General features: G+C 43.7%; 2 protein-coding genes across 6 annotated transcripts in view; one reads left to right on the top strand and one right to left on the bottom strand.

The window, feature by feature from the left end:
- Positions 1 to 2,776: 2,776 nt before the first annotated feature.
- LOC106602352 (cyclin-K) lies at positions 2,777 to 9,681 on the bottom strand. 2 transcript variants are annotated; one of them, XM_014194954.3, is made up of 10 exons: positions 8,697 to 9,681; positions 8,355 to 8,436; positions 7,982 to 8,113; positions 7,620 to 7,725; positions 7,138 to 7,195; positions 6,729 to 6,898; positions 6,080 to 6,297; positions 5,919 to 5,952; positions 5,712 to 5,783; positions 2,777 to 4,647 (listed from the first exon to the last, which is right to left on the bottom strand). In XM_014194954.3, exons 1-10 carry the CDS (start codon positions 8,891 to 8,893, stop codon positions 4,046 to 4,048), a joined length of 1,671 nt encoding a protein of 556 aa, XP_014050429.3. In that variant the 5' UTR covers positions 8,894 to 9,681; the 3' UTR covers positions 2,777 to 4,045. The 2 variants fall into 2 exon arrangements, with proteins under 2 accessions (XP_014050429.3, XP_082830505.1); XM_082974379.1 differs by having other exon boundaries at positions 7,138 to 7,222; positions 8,697 to 9,679.
- Positions 9,547 to 15,599, top strand: part of setd3 (SET domain containing 3, actin histidine methyltransferase) — a 76,847-nt gene continuing 70,794 nt past the window's right edge. For 3 of the 4 annotated variants that reach the window (XM_045717694.2, XM_014194918.2, XM_014194934.2), the window contains exon 1: positions 9,547 to 9,678. The gene's annotated coding sequence lies outside the window, so the exon portion shown is untranslated. The remainder of the gene's footprint in view (positions 9,679 to 15,599) is intronic. The other variant, XM_014194924.3, reaches the window with a different exon arrangement.

A 15,599-nucleotide genomic window follows, 5' to 3' on the forward strand; every position in this document is an offset into this window, starting at 1 on the left:
CCAACATAAACTCAGCAAAAGAAAGAAACGTCCTCTCACTGTCAACTGCGATTATTTTCAGCAAACTTAACATGTGTAAATATTTGTATGAACATAACAAGTTTCAACAACTGAGACATAAACTGAACAAGTTCCACAGACATGTGACTAACAGAAATGGAATAATGTGTCCCTGAACAAAGGGGGGGGGGTCAAAATCAAAGTAACAGTCAGTATCTGGTGTGGCCACCAGCTGCATTAAGTACTGCAGTGCCTCTCCTCCTCGTGGACTGCACCAGATTTGCCCGTTCTTGCTGTGAGATGTTACCCCACTCTTCCATCAAGGCACCTGCAAGTTCCCGGACATTTCTGGGGAGAATGGCCCTAGCCCTCACCCTCCAATCCAACATGTCCCAGACGTGCTCAATGGTATTGAGATCCGGGCTCTTCACTGGCCATGGCAGAACACTGACATTCCTGTCTTGCAGGAAATCACACACAGAACGATCAGTATGGCTGGTGGCATTGTCATGCTGGAGGGTCATGTCAGGATGAGCCTGCAGGAAGGGTATCACATGAGGGAGGAGGATGTCTTCCCTGTAACGCACAGCGTTCAGATTGCCTGCAATGACAACACGCTCAGTCCGATGATGCTGTGACACACCACCCCAGACCATGACGGACCCTCCACCTCCAAATTGATCCCGCTCCAGAGTACAGGCCTCGGTGTAACGCTCATTCCTTCAACGATAAACGCAAATCCGACCATCACCCCTGGTGAGACCAAACCACGACTCGTCAGTGAAGAGCACTTTTTGCCAGTCCTGTCTGGTCCAGAGACAGTGGGTTTGTGCCCATAGGTGACGTTGTTGCCGGTGATGTCTGGTGAGGACCTGCCTTACAACAGGCCTACAAGCCCTCAGTCCAGCCTCTCTCAGCCTATTGTGGACAGTCTGAGCACGGATGGAGGGATTGATGCTTTCCTGGTGTAACTCGGGCAGTTGTTGTTGCCATCCTGTACCTGTCCCGCAGGTGTGATGTTCGGATGTTCCGATCCTGTGCAGATGTTGGTACATGTGGTCTGCCACTGCGAGGACGATCAGCTGTCCGTCCTGTCTCCCTGTAGCGCTGTCTTAGGCGTCTCACAGTGTGGACATTGCAATTTATTTCCCTGGCCACATCTGCAGTCCTCATGCCCCCTTGCAGCATGCCTAAGACACGTTCACGCAGATGAGCAGGGACCCTGGGCATCTTTCTTTTGGTGTTTTTCAGAGTCAGTTTTCATAACTGTGACCTTAATTGCCTACCGTCTGTAAGCTGTTTGTCACGACAGTCGTAAGAACATTCAGACCAAAGCGCAGCGTGAAATCGGTTCGACATTTTATTAGAAGTGAACCGCACAAAAAAAGCCAATAAAGAACAAACGAAATGGGACATTCTGGAGTGCTCACAGGCATCTACACAGAAACAAAACAAGATCCCACAAAACACAGTGGTGAAATGGCTGCCTAAATATGATCCCCAATGAGAGACAACGATAAACGGCTGCCTCTGATTGGGAACCATACCAGGCCAACATAGAAATAAAACAACCTAGATTACCCACCCTAGTCACACCCCGACCTCACCAACATAGAGAATAAAAGGCTCTCTATGGTTAGGGCGTAACACTGTTAGTGTCTTAACGACCGTTCCACAGGTGCATGTTCATTAACTGTTTATGGTTCATTGAACAAGCAAAAACAGTTTTTAAACCCTTTATAATGAAGATCTGTGAAGTTATTTGGATTTTTATGAATTATCTTTGAAAGACAGGGTCCTGAAAAAAGGACATTTCTTTTTTTGCTTAATTTATTTTGATTTGTTTAACACTTCTTTGGTTACTCGTGATTCCATATCTGTTATTTCATAGAGTTGATGTCTTAACTATTATTCTACAATGTTTAAAATAGTACAAATAAAGAAAAACCCTTGAATGAGTAGGTGTGTCCAAACTTTTGACTGGTATTGTATATACACATACTTACACATAAATAGCAGTTAGTACCCAATTGTCATACTTGAGTAAAAGTAAAGATACCTTAATAGAAAATGACTTAAGTAAAAGTGAAAGTCACCCAGTAAAGTACAACTTGATTAAGTCTAAATGTATTTGGTTTTAAATATACTTAAGTATCAAAAGTAAATGTAATTGCTAAAATATACTTAAGTATTAAAAGTATGAATAATTTCAAATTCCTTATATTAAGCAAATCAGACAGCAGTTGGTTTTTAAAAATGTACAGATAGCCAGGGGCACTTTCCAACACTCAGACATAATTTACAAACAAAGCACGTGTTTACTGAGTCCGCCAGATCAGAGGCAGTAGGGATGACCAGGGATGTTGATAAGCGTGTGAATTGGACCATTTTTTGTTTGCTAAGCATTCAAAATGTAACGAGTACTTTTGGGTGTCAGGGAAAATGTATGGAGTAAAAAGTACATTATTTCCTTTAGGAATGTAGTTTAGTAAAAATAATCAAGTACAGATACCCCCCAAAATAACTTAAGTAGTACTTTCAAGTATTTTTACATCAGTACTTTACATCAGTACTTTACACCACTGATAAATAGAAGAGATGGCTAACAAGCAACCTTGATCAAATTTAAGGAAGAGGAAGGATGCCTTTACTAGTGTTCATTCTGGGCCTCAATTTAAATGGCTTGACAAGGATGCCCCCTACTGGCTAATCCAGCTAACGACAAGTAGCATGGGTGAAAGACTAGGAATCATGTACACAACAGGGTACAATAGCATTATTTTTGTAGATTTTTATTGTCACATACATTGAAAAAATAAATGAACACCTTTAGAAAAAAACAAATGTTTAATGCCAAGTAACTTTGCTTAGAGTAACGTTTCACATATTACAAACAAACTAAGTAACAATGGAAGTACAAAGGGTATAATGAAAAGACAACTTCAACAATTAAAAAAGTAATTTTAAACCATTAATTCATGGCAGTGCTGCACTCTTAGAAAAAAGGTTTCCAAAAGGATTCCTTGGCTGTCCCCATTGCAGAACCCTTTTGGTTCCAGGTAGAAACCTTTTGGTTCCAGGTAGAACTCTCTGTGAAAAGGGTTCTACATGGAACCCAAAAGTGTTCTACCTGGAGCCAAAAATGGTTCTTCAATGGGGACAGCCAAATAATCCTTTTAGGTTTTAGATCGCACCTTTTTTTCTAAGAGTGTGCAAGCATTAAACATACTTTTTTCGACAACAAAACTTAAAACGTCCAAACACCCATAAAAAGGTGTGTTTATTTAAAGTGTGTGAGTTTGTGTGTGTTTGTAATGTGTGTGCATCATGCAAGTGTGTCTTTATGTTCCAGTCCATGCACAATGCTACAATGGTAGACTATTCATTGACATTAGAATATAATACTGGTTTAGTAGTGCGTTTCAAACAGAAAGGAATGCATGTGGAAGATACTGTACATACAAGCCATGGAATGGTTAGAGTGGAGCTGCCATTTTCCTTTTTGGTCCCACCATTCTTTCCTACATTTGTACAGCAAGCTAACCTAAAAGTTTTCATATTAAAAAAATGACAAACATGTTACTAAAAGCCTAATATAAAAACAGCCATAGTACAACAAACACACCACATTATGTATTTCACACTAACTAACTTGTGCAATGGAAGTTAATGGTTGGTTCTTGATGAGGTGTGGCTAGGCTGTTTGGCTTGTTGGAGATGTAGGGTTGCAAAATTCTGGTAACGTTCCACAAATTCCCAGGTTTTCCAGAAATCCAGGTTGGAGGAGTCCAGATTTCCTGGTTATTCCCTTACGATTCCGGGAATGTTCCAACCGGGATTTCTGGGAAACTTGAGAACAGTATTTAATTTTGCAACCGTAAGATGACAGCTTAAGAAAACTATAGGGAGTACATGAGGCCGGCCTCCCCTACTGGCCTTGCTTTAACTGTGTTCCCCATCACTAAAGCTGTCTGTCAGTAACCCTGGAGACTCCTGTCTGCTGTAATAGGACTAGTGTTGGTTTGGCACATCCAGTCTCACCCCATCACCTCATCCATGCCCCCTGACTCATGCCACTGATTGGGGGCATGCCAGGGGGCAGCGGAGGGGGTACCTGGCTCTGTCCTCCAGGGGGTGGGGGATAGTTGCTTGGAGGGATGCCCATCACAGGCGGGTATTCCCCGTGTCCCGGGGGCATGCAATGAGGGGGCGGGGGAGGGTAGCTGTGGTTGTACCCCGGCGGGGGGTAGGCGGGTGAGGGTGGAGGAAGGTTGGGTGGAGGGTAGGAGGCGGAAAGTGGAGGACCAGGCGGTGGGGCGTTAGGGGGGTAGACGTGGCTGTGGTAGGCCAGGGGAGGACCATAGGATGGGGGGATGGTGCTGTAGGACGGCCCCTCTGTCTTCATCATAGACTGGAGGCTCTGGAAACCCTCTCCTGACATGTAGGAGCTGGAGGTGGGGATGCCCATGATGTAGCTGGATGGGGGTGGTGGAGGGGGGCGGTGAGGAAGCGGGGGAGGCTGGTGGAGGGAGGCTGAGTGGGGGGGAGGTGGAGGTCCTTTAGGGGGCTCCGCTGGGCCTCCTGCCCCAGTTGGGTCTGTCTCTCCTGGGAGAGGGGCGGAGGGGTGGGAGGCTGGAGGCTTGCGGTCTGCAGGGAGAAGAGAATTAGAGATCCCTTAGAGAAACAACTGAATCAAACCACTTAACCTCTAACAAACACACCCCCTTCCTAGACGGGTCACGTAAACAAAGCTGTCTAGCGCAACGGTGCTGTTTCGAAAGCAGAGTAGTTTAACAGCTGATAAGGTCATTATCAGATTAGGTAGAGAGGTCAGACGAGGCATACAGTAGAGTAGCAGAAGGATGGTGTTATATCCTGTCCACCATGGCCATACACCACCATTGGCCATATACCACACCCCCTAGAGCCTTATTGCTTAAGTATCCCCTAACTATCTAAAAGCTTGTGATTTTAACCTGCAGGCTTACAGGGAATCCCCTACACTAAGTCTGATATCAAATCTAATAAGTGCTCATCATACAGTACTTCTGCATCATCTAACCTGTCACTGAGGGTCTAAGCCTGGCCTAGACGCCTGTCGTTCTCTCAGCCAATTAGAGGAGCAGTCAGAGCAGATCAGTTAATACCAGTAGCTAACCACTTCTTCCTCCCCAGCTCAGCTAGCTCCTTCAGGGGCTGAGGGGCCACACTGGAGGGGCCTAGGGGCCTCTCAGAGGCTGTGTCCCAATGGACCCTATTCCCTATCTACTGCAGTCGACTACTTTTGACCAGAGCCCGATGGGAATGGGGTGCCATTTGGGACGCATCCGAAGGGCTTTCGCAGGGGCTGCTCAACCACTTAGCAGGAATGCCATGTGTCAATAATCTATTCAGCAACATGAGATGTTACAGTAGGGAGTGGAGTGGACAGATCCGTGGAGCGTTTACACCAAATCAAATCTTACACTGTGCAATAAGTATTTTCCATACGAGAATAGCAGAAGGAAAAACAATAAGGCTAATGGACATGGGACTGTCTTCATAAAACTTCAGGATAGGATTTATTTCCTTGAGCTTTCTTTGACATTTTCATCTACGGATATTCCCTCTGGAGACCAACAGGTGCGGAAGTTGTCGCACTGGTGTAGAGGCTTAGTGAATCTGGCTATTAGTGTGGTGGTCTTTTGAGTGGACCAGGGTAGGGGGCTCACCTGAGGGGGGTTGTGATGTGGGTAGAGGGGGCATGGGAGGCTCCAGCCTGGGGATCTTAGAGCCCACTGGCTCTGGAGAAGAGAGAGAGATGGAGAGAGACCGCAATAAGTCATACTCTGTTATGAATCCTTTTTAAATGAATATTGGCAGCCATACGTGTCCATAGATTCGTCTACTGTCTCAGCCAGAGGAAAGGTTGTGCTCACCAGGTGCCTGGCTTTCTTCTTTAGGAGACGATGCCTAAACAACGACATCAACGAGGGAAATGGGTGTCAAAAACAAAAACAGCTCAATTAAGTGCATGTGGTAACGAAAATAACATGGTGCCTGCCCTCACAAGAACCTTTAAACTGGGTGTCAGACTCACGTGGGCTCGTTTGAGCTGGCGAGGAGGGCTGGTCTGGGGCGAGACCTTCTTGCTGAGTGGTGGCGGGACTGGGGGGCTGGGGAGCGGGGGCTGGGAGAGGGCCTGCAGCTGCTGAGGGGTAGGGGTAGGGACGGGGGTAGGCGGGGTCTTATCGCTGGGGGTCTGGGGCATCTGCTGCTTGCCCTGGGAGTACAGGTCTAGGATCTGGTGGCAAATGTCTATGGAGCAGAGGAGGAAGTCATTAATGAGAAGTGAATTTCATAAGTATGGATCTAAATGAAAGAGTACCACAGTATGGTTATCAAAACGTCACACCAGCGTAAGCCAACACAAAACACAGCCCTTATTGTAAGCGTTTCTAAAATCCCCTATGGGAAAAATGTACGGTGGGAAAATGATTGGAACCATTTCCCTGTTTGACCGCTAAGTTATGGGTATTATAACTCCTCCACTGTGGGGCTCTATAACATGGCAATAAGCAAACAGTCCACAAAATTAAGTGTTAATCAAAAGTGGTGTGAAAGAGAACCTTGAAAGAGGCATACGTTTGTCTTTAAAGTCTAAAAACAGCCTTACACAAATGACATATGAAACCAGAGAAGTGCGAGAGAAGGAGAGAGCGAGAGAAGGAGAGAACAACCAGTACCACCTTCCAGCAGCTCCACTGGGACATCCTGGACAAACTGTTCCCACCATCGCCGTGAAGACTGCTTGGACGTCCACTCCTGGATGTCAAACTTACACAGCCGGCCGGCCAGGTACATGACCGCTACAGCTATGATCTCTGGCTCCCACTGCAGGGACAGCATGGTGCACAAGCTGGGGGGGAGGAGAGCAGAGACGCATGTGTACATCAATTACAGGGCACATATTAATAAAGCCTCTCAGAGTAGGTGTTCTGATTAAGGATCAGTTTGGCCTTTTAAATCATAATCAATAAGAAGGGGGACCTGATCCTAGATCAGCACTGATTGCACTATAATACACACATGGATATCGATGTTCTTCCATGGTTCTGCCGATTTACGCATCCACGTTCGGGTTGTTTAACTGCTCACCTGTCATTCACAAAGGTCCAGGCCATCTGAACTAGCTTCTGGACTTTGTTCTTATCACCTGAAACAGATCGGAAATACTTCAGATCTGTGAACAGAAAGAGGTGGATGAGTTTAGGGGTTGTTTTCATTCAGACAGGGTAATAATAGACTAGATCAGATTATGATTATGTCATTGTAGATTAACTGTAGTGCCTGATTCACATCATCGGGCCGACCACCTTCACATTGTCTTTTGCAGCACACTTCCAGCTACTATAGTGAACAGGTAACCAGGCCAGCCCATCATAGATCATAGCATAAATCAGGGTTGCCAAATGTTTGGAAACTTTCCCAAAACTCCCAGAATTCCCGGTTGGAGGATTCCCGGATTTCCTTCTTATTCCCATCTTGGAATATTCCAACCAGGATTTCTTGAAAAGATGAGAATCTTAGGAAAGCTAGTGGAATTTTGCAACGCTAATCAAGCATTTGTATCCGTGTACCTTTGAGCTGCTTGGCATAGCGGAGCAGGAACTGGTATGGGTGCTCCACCTGCAGGTCGAATTTAATGGTCTGCAGCAGGATCCTCTCCAGCACCATCACCTCCTCCTGTACAGGAACAGAGTCGTGGAAAATATTGTGACCATGAAGTGTTTTGGATACAGACCCTGTCCTTCCCAGGGAGGGAAATATAATTTACTACCTGGTCAGGGGGTCACAAAACTTTACACTAGCAACTTAAAATGAATAGATTTAATGTAATGTACGGGGTTCCCTCAATATTATAGTACCAACATAGATGCATGTATTACCGTCTTGTAATCCAGGCAATTGTCAAAGCTTACACACTTAGTGAGGCGCTCACCTTTGGGTCGTCTCCAAACTGGGCGAACTGTATGTCGTTCAGCAGGCTGCGAGCCGTCTTGATTATGTCTTTACATTTCTTAGGGGTCTCTTCCACTTTACCGGCCAGGAATAGACAGCAACCCCCAGTCACCTGTAGAGACATAGCATTCGTTAGCTGGGTATATACAGCCGAAGCAAGGAGATATAACACAGCCACAGATGAATAGGGGAAGCCCTTTTCAACCTGTGACAACGACATCTAAACCGTCTAACATAGCTAAGTCTGGTCAAAAGCTAAAATCAGTAAAATCGACTCAACTTATCCATATTACAGGGATCTAAACTTGAGTCAGTCAAAAGCAAGGGTTGTAGGATACAGTGTGATTACTTACATATCTGGGGAACTGCTTGAAAGAATGAAACATGTAGAAGCGATGGAAGTATATGATCCCTGTAGCCAATGTGTCATAGTGTCTGATCACAGGGTTAAGGAACTGAAGCGTTACTGTAACAGTGACGTGGATAATAAAATGCTGCATTGATCAATCTGACTAGAATCTGGCACTTGTGAAATAACAAACAAACAATGCATTATTCTAACAGAACCATGACGCTGCACCAGTTTACTCTCCTGGCTGCCAACACAAGCAAACCAAACCATCAAGAGACACCAGATCATGCATATTTGCACACAGTCAGCGTGTGTTTGTTGCTAATCAATGAAGGAAGGATACAGTCCCAGGCGCGTGCCCACGTCGAAGATGAATCGAGCCCCCTCTCTTCGGTACCGGGCCTCGGTGGCCGGGTCCAGGCCCTCGGACTGGGAGGGTGTGTGAGCCAGGTCCTTCTTGTCCCAGTACCAACATGGCTTGATGTGATCCAGACTTGCAGCTGGATTTCCAGGGATCGTATTCTCCCTGTATTCTTTCATTAACTATACTAGCTAAATTGTAGAAGCCTCGCTAGCTAACTAGCCCCTGCACACTGTACCCTGTTGTCAGCTTCCTAAGACAATAATTAGCGATGAAAGGGATGTAGCACAGCGATGCTATCTCTTTTTCACTTGAATAACCTCGCTAGTTACAGCTAGCTGCAGAAATCGTACAATTATTTAATCCATTAAATTAGCTACACTCGTATTGACGTGTACCGCGCCATATCTAATTCATCAAAATATGAAACAATCAAGTGGGGCGGACACGTTGTTCGTTTTAAGATCGTCGATTGCCATCTTTGTCAACAAATCATGTCGCCTGAATCGTAACCATTTATGGTAATTTTAAGTCCCTAAAGTAAACTTCCAATCACAAACCAGGAAGGGGTGGGTTTTGTGTTTATGTTGCGAAGCCAAACGTTCCATTCGCGAGTGGCCTACTGACTGTTCGTATGACCAATGGAATTGCGGTAAATCTGATCATTTCAACCAATCCGTATAAAGAACCCGTTAAAAACGTTGCATTGTCGAAGCCTGTTGGATTTTTAACCAATAGGCAGACAGATGAAGTAGCGCACGCATATCAACAGCCAATACAAATCAAGAAATATAACATTGTTTACGTTGGTATAGAACGTTTTCGCTCCAATCAAATAGTTAGAAAACGGTGTTCCAGGCATAGCTCGCCCAAACCAACATCAGGTTTGGTTTCGCTCCCCCTACCTTGTGGAAGAGGATTGTGCACAGTTTGACAGGAGAGGAACTACTGCACTCAATTTACGGTAACTTAGTTTCGCAAAACATATTATTAGCAATTACTTGCATGCAATTAACTGCTTGACATTACTAGTCATTCTGCTTTCCATTTCCATTTTTACCTGACATTATTGCATTGCGTTGCGAACGTCGCTTGGGAATTTTGCGAGCCAAGCTAGCTAGCGTGTTTCAAATGTGTGTTTATCATTTAGCATTTCAACCAGATTCCATTTTACTGGTTGCTTCCCTTTTCAAAGTTCACAGTAACGAGCGTGAGAGCCTGCTTGTTTGCTAATCACATTCCACGATGTGTTTATTGGACGAGGCAAATGAATGGACTCGTCCGCTACACTGCGACCACGACTGTGAGCTAACCTAGCCAGATAGCTAGTCCAATTAGATTGCTTGCTGGATGGGCGTGATTCAGCTGGACAAACCTAGTAGGGAAGCTAACGTCAGTTAGCTAGCTAGCTCAGTGGGACTGTGATAATCTATTTTACAGCCAGTTGCTGCCTGTCAGCCACCTTAGAACTATTGCAACAAGCTTCCTTGGGAGCATTAAGAAACCAAGCCCATTTTATATTCTTATATTTTTTTGTTATTTATGTTAAAATATGTAGGTAACTAGCTGTCTTCAAGAATGCACGCATGTGTGTGTCTACTAGTCATTTTAAATTGAGGCATGTAGCTGGATCTACGAAACCAATTGTGGGACCTGGACTGGCCTTCACAATAGACCACTTTAGAGGTCTGATAGATTTTGAAGTGAACTGTAACTAACCCATTTAGAGTAGTCAGAGAAAAAATATTCAGAATACTACAACTCCCATTTAGCTAGCTACAGCTCCAATAATCTGACTACTCTAGATGGGTTAGTTACAGTTCACTTCAAAATCTATCAGACCTCTAAAGTGGTCTGTTGTGTAGAAGGCCAGTCCAGGTCCCACCATTGGCTTCGTAGATCCAGCTACATGCCTCAATTTAAAATGAATAAGACTCACTGTCTACGTTCTTGTTTTTATTTGGTGGCCGTGCCTATCTTTTGCATTCATCTCGTAGGGGAGGATCTGAAAACATTCAATAAACATTGATTTTGGAGTGAACTTTCACTTTTAGACTCCTCCATTTCTGTGGTAGGGTAAGGGTTTGGAACTTTGGCTCATTGATGCCTCGTTTGGTCTGGGGTGTGATCAGTTGTCCAAACAGATGCAAAACGGAATGTTTTGCAACTAAACAAGTTTCGATTGGACAAATTCAGGTATGTTTTGTTTGCTTCCGTTTAAGAAACGTTTTGCAACTGAATCTGCGTAATGAATACGCCTCTGGTTTGTCTATGGGTGCATACTCGATTGTGTTGGTGGAGGATTCTTGGCAGCCTTTCAAATTGTGTCAGGGGCCAGTGCAGGTGAACTATGCCAATGGCATGCTAGTGGCCAAAAACCACTGAAAGGGGGTCAAAGCCTTTGTGCATCGGAGTGGAAGAAGAGGGTTGGTGTTTAGCCTAATACTGTTGGACTGGGATCTGAGCTGTCTGAAATCCCAGACAGTAATAGTCATGTTTTAGCTGTATCACAGAAGTGATTCCTTCAGACATTTTCATATTTTTCAATTTAAAAAAAAATAATTTCTAATCTCAGTTCGTCACCCCCTGAATGCTTTTGGAAGGATTCCCTGTTTTTACTCTACCAGCCACTGTTGTCCCTTTGACTTAAACTCAGATTTGAAAGAGTCAACATCATAAATATAGGTCATGTCTCAGATTCTGTCAAATTTATGTGTGTGAACATGTTTCGGTGTTCTAAAGTCTAACCACAACCGACAATCAGAACCAGTCTAGTAGAGATGAGTGAACTAGAATCTGGGTTTACAGGAGAATTTAATATGGTGACTCTCCTTTAAGCCCAGGAAGCAGCCATTCAACTTGCCATTGACCAGCTTTTCAAGTTTAATGTCAAAATACGTTTGTTACATACCAAAGAATGGAGTTTTGCTGAGCAACTATCGTCATTAGTGCTGTTATGGCCTGTATGTACTTCCAAAAAAAGTTGTATAAAATGTTACATGCAACTGAAAAAATGCCTTGTCTGGAATGAATCTAAAATATTGTTTTTTTGACCAAGTACGCATGTGTCAAATACAACTCTTCTGCACCTCCAATAAAATCACCCATTTACTGGTTGACTGATCCAGCAGCAAGAAAGGTCATTGATTTTATAAGTTACAACAGTGTATGTCTGTCATATCAATCTGTTGTTTCACCGACACTACACTGAATGCAATAATAGTTCATGTAAGTAGACAATGTAGGGTATGCTTTTAGTGACTCTATTTCTTTATTTATAGTGTTTCTTAATTCCATTACTAATATTACTGGAGGTGCAGAAGAGGTGGATTTGACACATGAGCGCTTGGTCAAAAACAATACTTAGATTCATTCCAGACAAGGCATTTTTTTCAGTTGCATGTAACTTTTTATTTAGACCTTTCTTGGAAATACACACTGGCCATAACCGCACAAATGAAGATAGTTGCTCAGCGACACGCCTTTCTTTGGTAAGTACCTAATGTATTTTGACATTATTAAGCTGGGAAATGGCATGTTGAGTGGCTGCTTCCTGGGCTTTAAAGGAGACAGTTCATATTCAACGTCTCCTTTTAAGCACAGATCCTGGTTCAGGATGAGTCTGTTTTCTCACATGGTGTGTGTGTGTGAACTTAGCTTTAGGAACAGGAAGATGGCAGGTCCGCTGGATGTCACACACACCATGTGAGAAGTTGTCCCCCCTCCTGTCTGGTTGGCCCTGCACCCTGCTGCTTGGCTAGGCCATAGTGTCCGTCTCCAATTGCACCCTGCCCACTATAGGGTTCCAGAAGGGACGCAGCCATAAAGTGACAGGCAGCACTCAGCACTGCTCTCTTCCTGTAGCTGAAGGCCTCAACAAGTAGCCGTCCCACACTCTCGCTCTTATTTTTCCTCCCACCCCAGTATTAGCTGGAATTAGTCTAAAGGGTGTGGCAGCATCAACCCTACTTCAACTGGCACATGTAGGCTATACAGTGGTGCTGCTGTCTGAGAAAGGCAGGCACACTCAGTGCCCACTTATTTCCCTTCAGAGTGTTTGTGTTGTTGGAAAATAGGCAGAGTTTCGACCTGACTGCCAAACATTTCTTTGGACTCATGAACTGGTGGTTGAGTCGCTCATATCTTTGGCTTTTGCCAGTAGCTGCAAGAATAGCAGGTGACAAAGAAAGAGTGAGGGGGGGAGAGAGAGAAGGGAAGGGAAAAAAAGAAAAGAAAAGCTGGACATGAGGGAGCGAGGCAGCTGCAGAGTGGATAAACAAGACTCCTAAAATGGCTGGTGCAAATAGTCTAAGGTTCAGATATATAATACTAACTGCATGTTGACGCTACATCGCCCTGGCGAGCTATTTAAAGCCATCATTATGCAGGTGTGAAACACATAGCAGCCTAACACTGTATTGTTACAGAAAAAAGTCTACCTTGGTGATGTTTAATTTGACCGCAGATGAAGTTTCATTCTCCTGGTTGTTTCTTGCTGGAGAGATAATATCTGCATCCCAAATGCCACCCTTTGTCCTTTACAGTGCACTACTTTTGACCAGAACCCTGGGCGAAAGTAGTGCAGTGTTGATGTAATGAAAAGTTTTACTGCTACGGTATTGTCAGTAGAGTAGGACATCACATTAAACCTCAGGCATTCTACTGTAGTTCCTCTCCCTGTATGACACCATGTTTGTTTCTGCCGACTACTTGAGGTTGTGTTCATCTGGCAGAGCCACAGGTTACCATGGCAATGCCACTGCCTGTATTCTTTTACATAAGATACTGTACCAGTCTCTCTCACTACTCGACTGAAAAGTGAGTAGAGCATTCTAGGATGCTCACACTCAGATACCGGTTAGGCCTATAGAATCTAGATTATCCTTATAACAGGCAGGTGGAAGTATTGCATAGCCTAGTCCACACTTCCACGAGGACAAGGTTATCAGCCAAGAACTACCGGTACCCAATTTTTAGCACAATGCCCTCATCAGTGTATGAAAATCCTTACTCAGAATGACACAAAAGACCAGTATGATTATTCATAGTTTTCTCAGGAAAGGCTTGTGTTGACCTGCCGAAAGACAACCAGTAGGCCTATAGGATATTAGGCTAATATCGTAATAGTCTGTTGGGACGAAACACTGTCCTCTCAGTTGGTGTTAAAGCACAGTTGAAAAAACATTGGTTTGTAGTGTAATTAGGCTTAAGCTAACTTTGTATAAGTTTGAGCTTTTTCGCTTGGAGAAAGCTACTGTATATGATATGCCTACCTGTTGCACCCCCGAACTGCCAAGAGCAGAGGGAGGAAATGTGGGATTGATATTGAGCCAATATTACACAAATATCCTGTCGATTTTTACACACATTTTATTTCGATGTGAGATGTGCCCACTATGCCTTGGAGCTTAAACATCACCTCCCTCTGTTAAAGGAATTGATTGGCCCAGTTTAGATTCTGCAGTCTCACGGCCTTCAGTGGTCATTACATGTAAAAACGTAACTTTTGTTTGTGCTCACGAAGGCTCGGATGTTTGCAGTTGCCTGAGTTTTTTTTAAGTGTACACTGTAGCAAAACGTTTTGCAATGGGGAAAGTAGGGCTGTGACGGTTTTGGAATTTGAGGTTACGGTAATTGGCCAGGGCAATGTACACGGTCAACCACATAACCGTTGGGTTGGGGGAGTGGCACATATCAGACTCAAAAGAAACACGTGGATTTTCTCTGCAACTTCACTACCAATACACTTCGTTCTTATAGTAGCATTTTCTTATTATCTCAGATATTAGTGTAGTATACAAATTAAGTAATGTCAGATTGGAGAGGAATTCCGGAAAAAAGTCCAGATTCAGATTTTGACGCACTAAACCATTCACACCAAGTACGATGTGTTTTTCCTTCCACTTTTCCGAACAATTCGCATAACATCACCAACACTGCTGCGGTCATTCTCTGTGGCAATATGTTGTTCAAAGTGGCTAGAGAGGACGCAGTAATGAGAGAAATCCTATACTACTGGGAAAATACAATGCTACTGAAAATATTAGGATATAGGCTATGCATCCTAGGAGGATGAATCATGAAAGGAGCTTCGCTACGTTTCCTTCAGTTGTGCCCCATTTTAATAAGAGGGGAAACATTCCTCGTACATACTGTATGCTGACCCTGCTAGTTTTATTTCTATCGGACTAAGGAGATGCAGTCCATACAGGCTTATTTTAGGAAACTTTCTGAATGGACATAGAGAATTAATGAACTCATTCACACACACACTAGAGGTTGACCGATATGATTTTAACGCCGACACCGATTATTGGAGGACCAAAAAATCCGATACCGATTAATCGGCCGGATTTTTACAACTTTTTTTATTTAATTTTTTTATTTATTTGTAATGATGACAATTACAACAATACTGAATGAACACTTATTTTAACTTAATATAATACATCAATAAAATCAGTTTAGCCTCAAATAAATAATGCAACATGTTCAATTTGGTTTAAATAATGCAAAAACAAAGTGTTGGAGAAGGAAGTAAAAGTGCAATATGTGCCATGCAAGAAAGCTAACGTTTAAGTGCCTTGCTCAGAACATGAGAACATATGAAAGCTGGTGGTTCCTTTTAACCTGAGTCTTCAATATTCCCAGGTAAGATGTTTTAGGTTGTAGTTATTATAGGAATTATAGGACTATTTCTCTCTATACGATTTGTATTTCATATACCTTTGACTATTGGATGTTCTTATAGGCACTTTAGTATTGCCAGTGTAACAGTATAGCTTCCGTCCCTCTCCTCACTCCTACCTGGGCTCGAACCAGGAACACATCGACAACAGCCACCCTCGAAGCAGCGTTACCCATGTAGAGGAAGGGAAACAACTA

Source organism: Salmo salar, chromosome 01 (genome assembly GCF_965601325.2).
Source record: "Salmo salar chromosome 01, fSalSal1, whole genome shotgun sequence".
Lineage (NCBI taxonomy): Eukaryota > Metazoa > Chordata > Actinopteri > Salmoniformes > Salmonidae > Salmo > Salmo salar.

Bases quoted from the DNA above. Each gene is read 5' to 3' on its own strand.
- LOC106602352 (XM_082974379.1), bottom strand. From the start codon at position 8,893: ATGAAAGAATACAGGGAGAATACGATCCCTGGAAATCCAGCTGCAAGT. The intron at 7,726-7,981 runs GTGAGCGCCTCA...GTTCCTGTACAG, and splicing joins AGTTTGGAGACGACCCAAAG to GAGGAGGTGATGGTGCTGGA. The intron at 6,298-6,728 runs GTGGTACTGGTT...TCTGCTCCATAG, and splicing joins CCCAGTGGAGCTGCTGGAAG to ACATTTGCCACCAGATCCTA.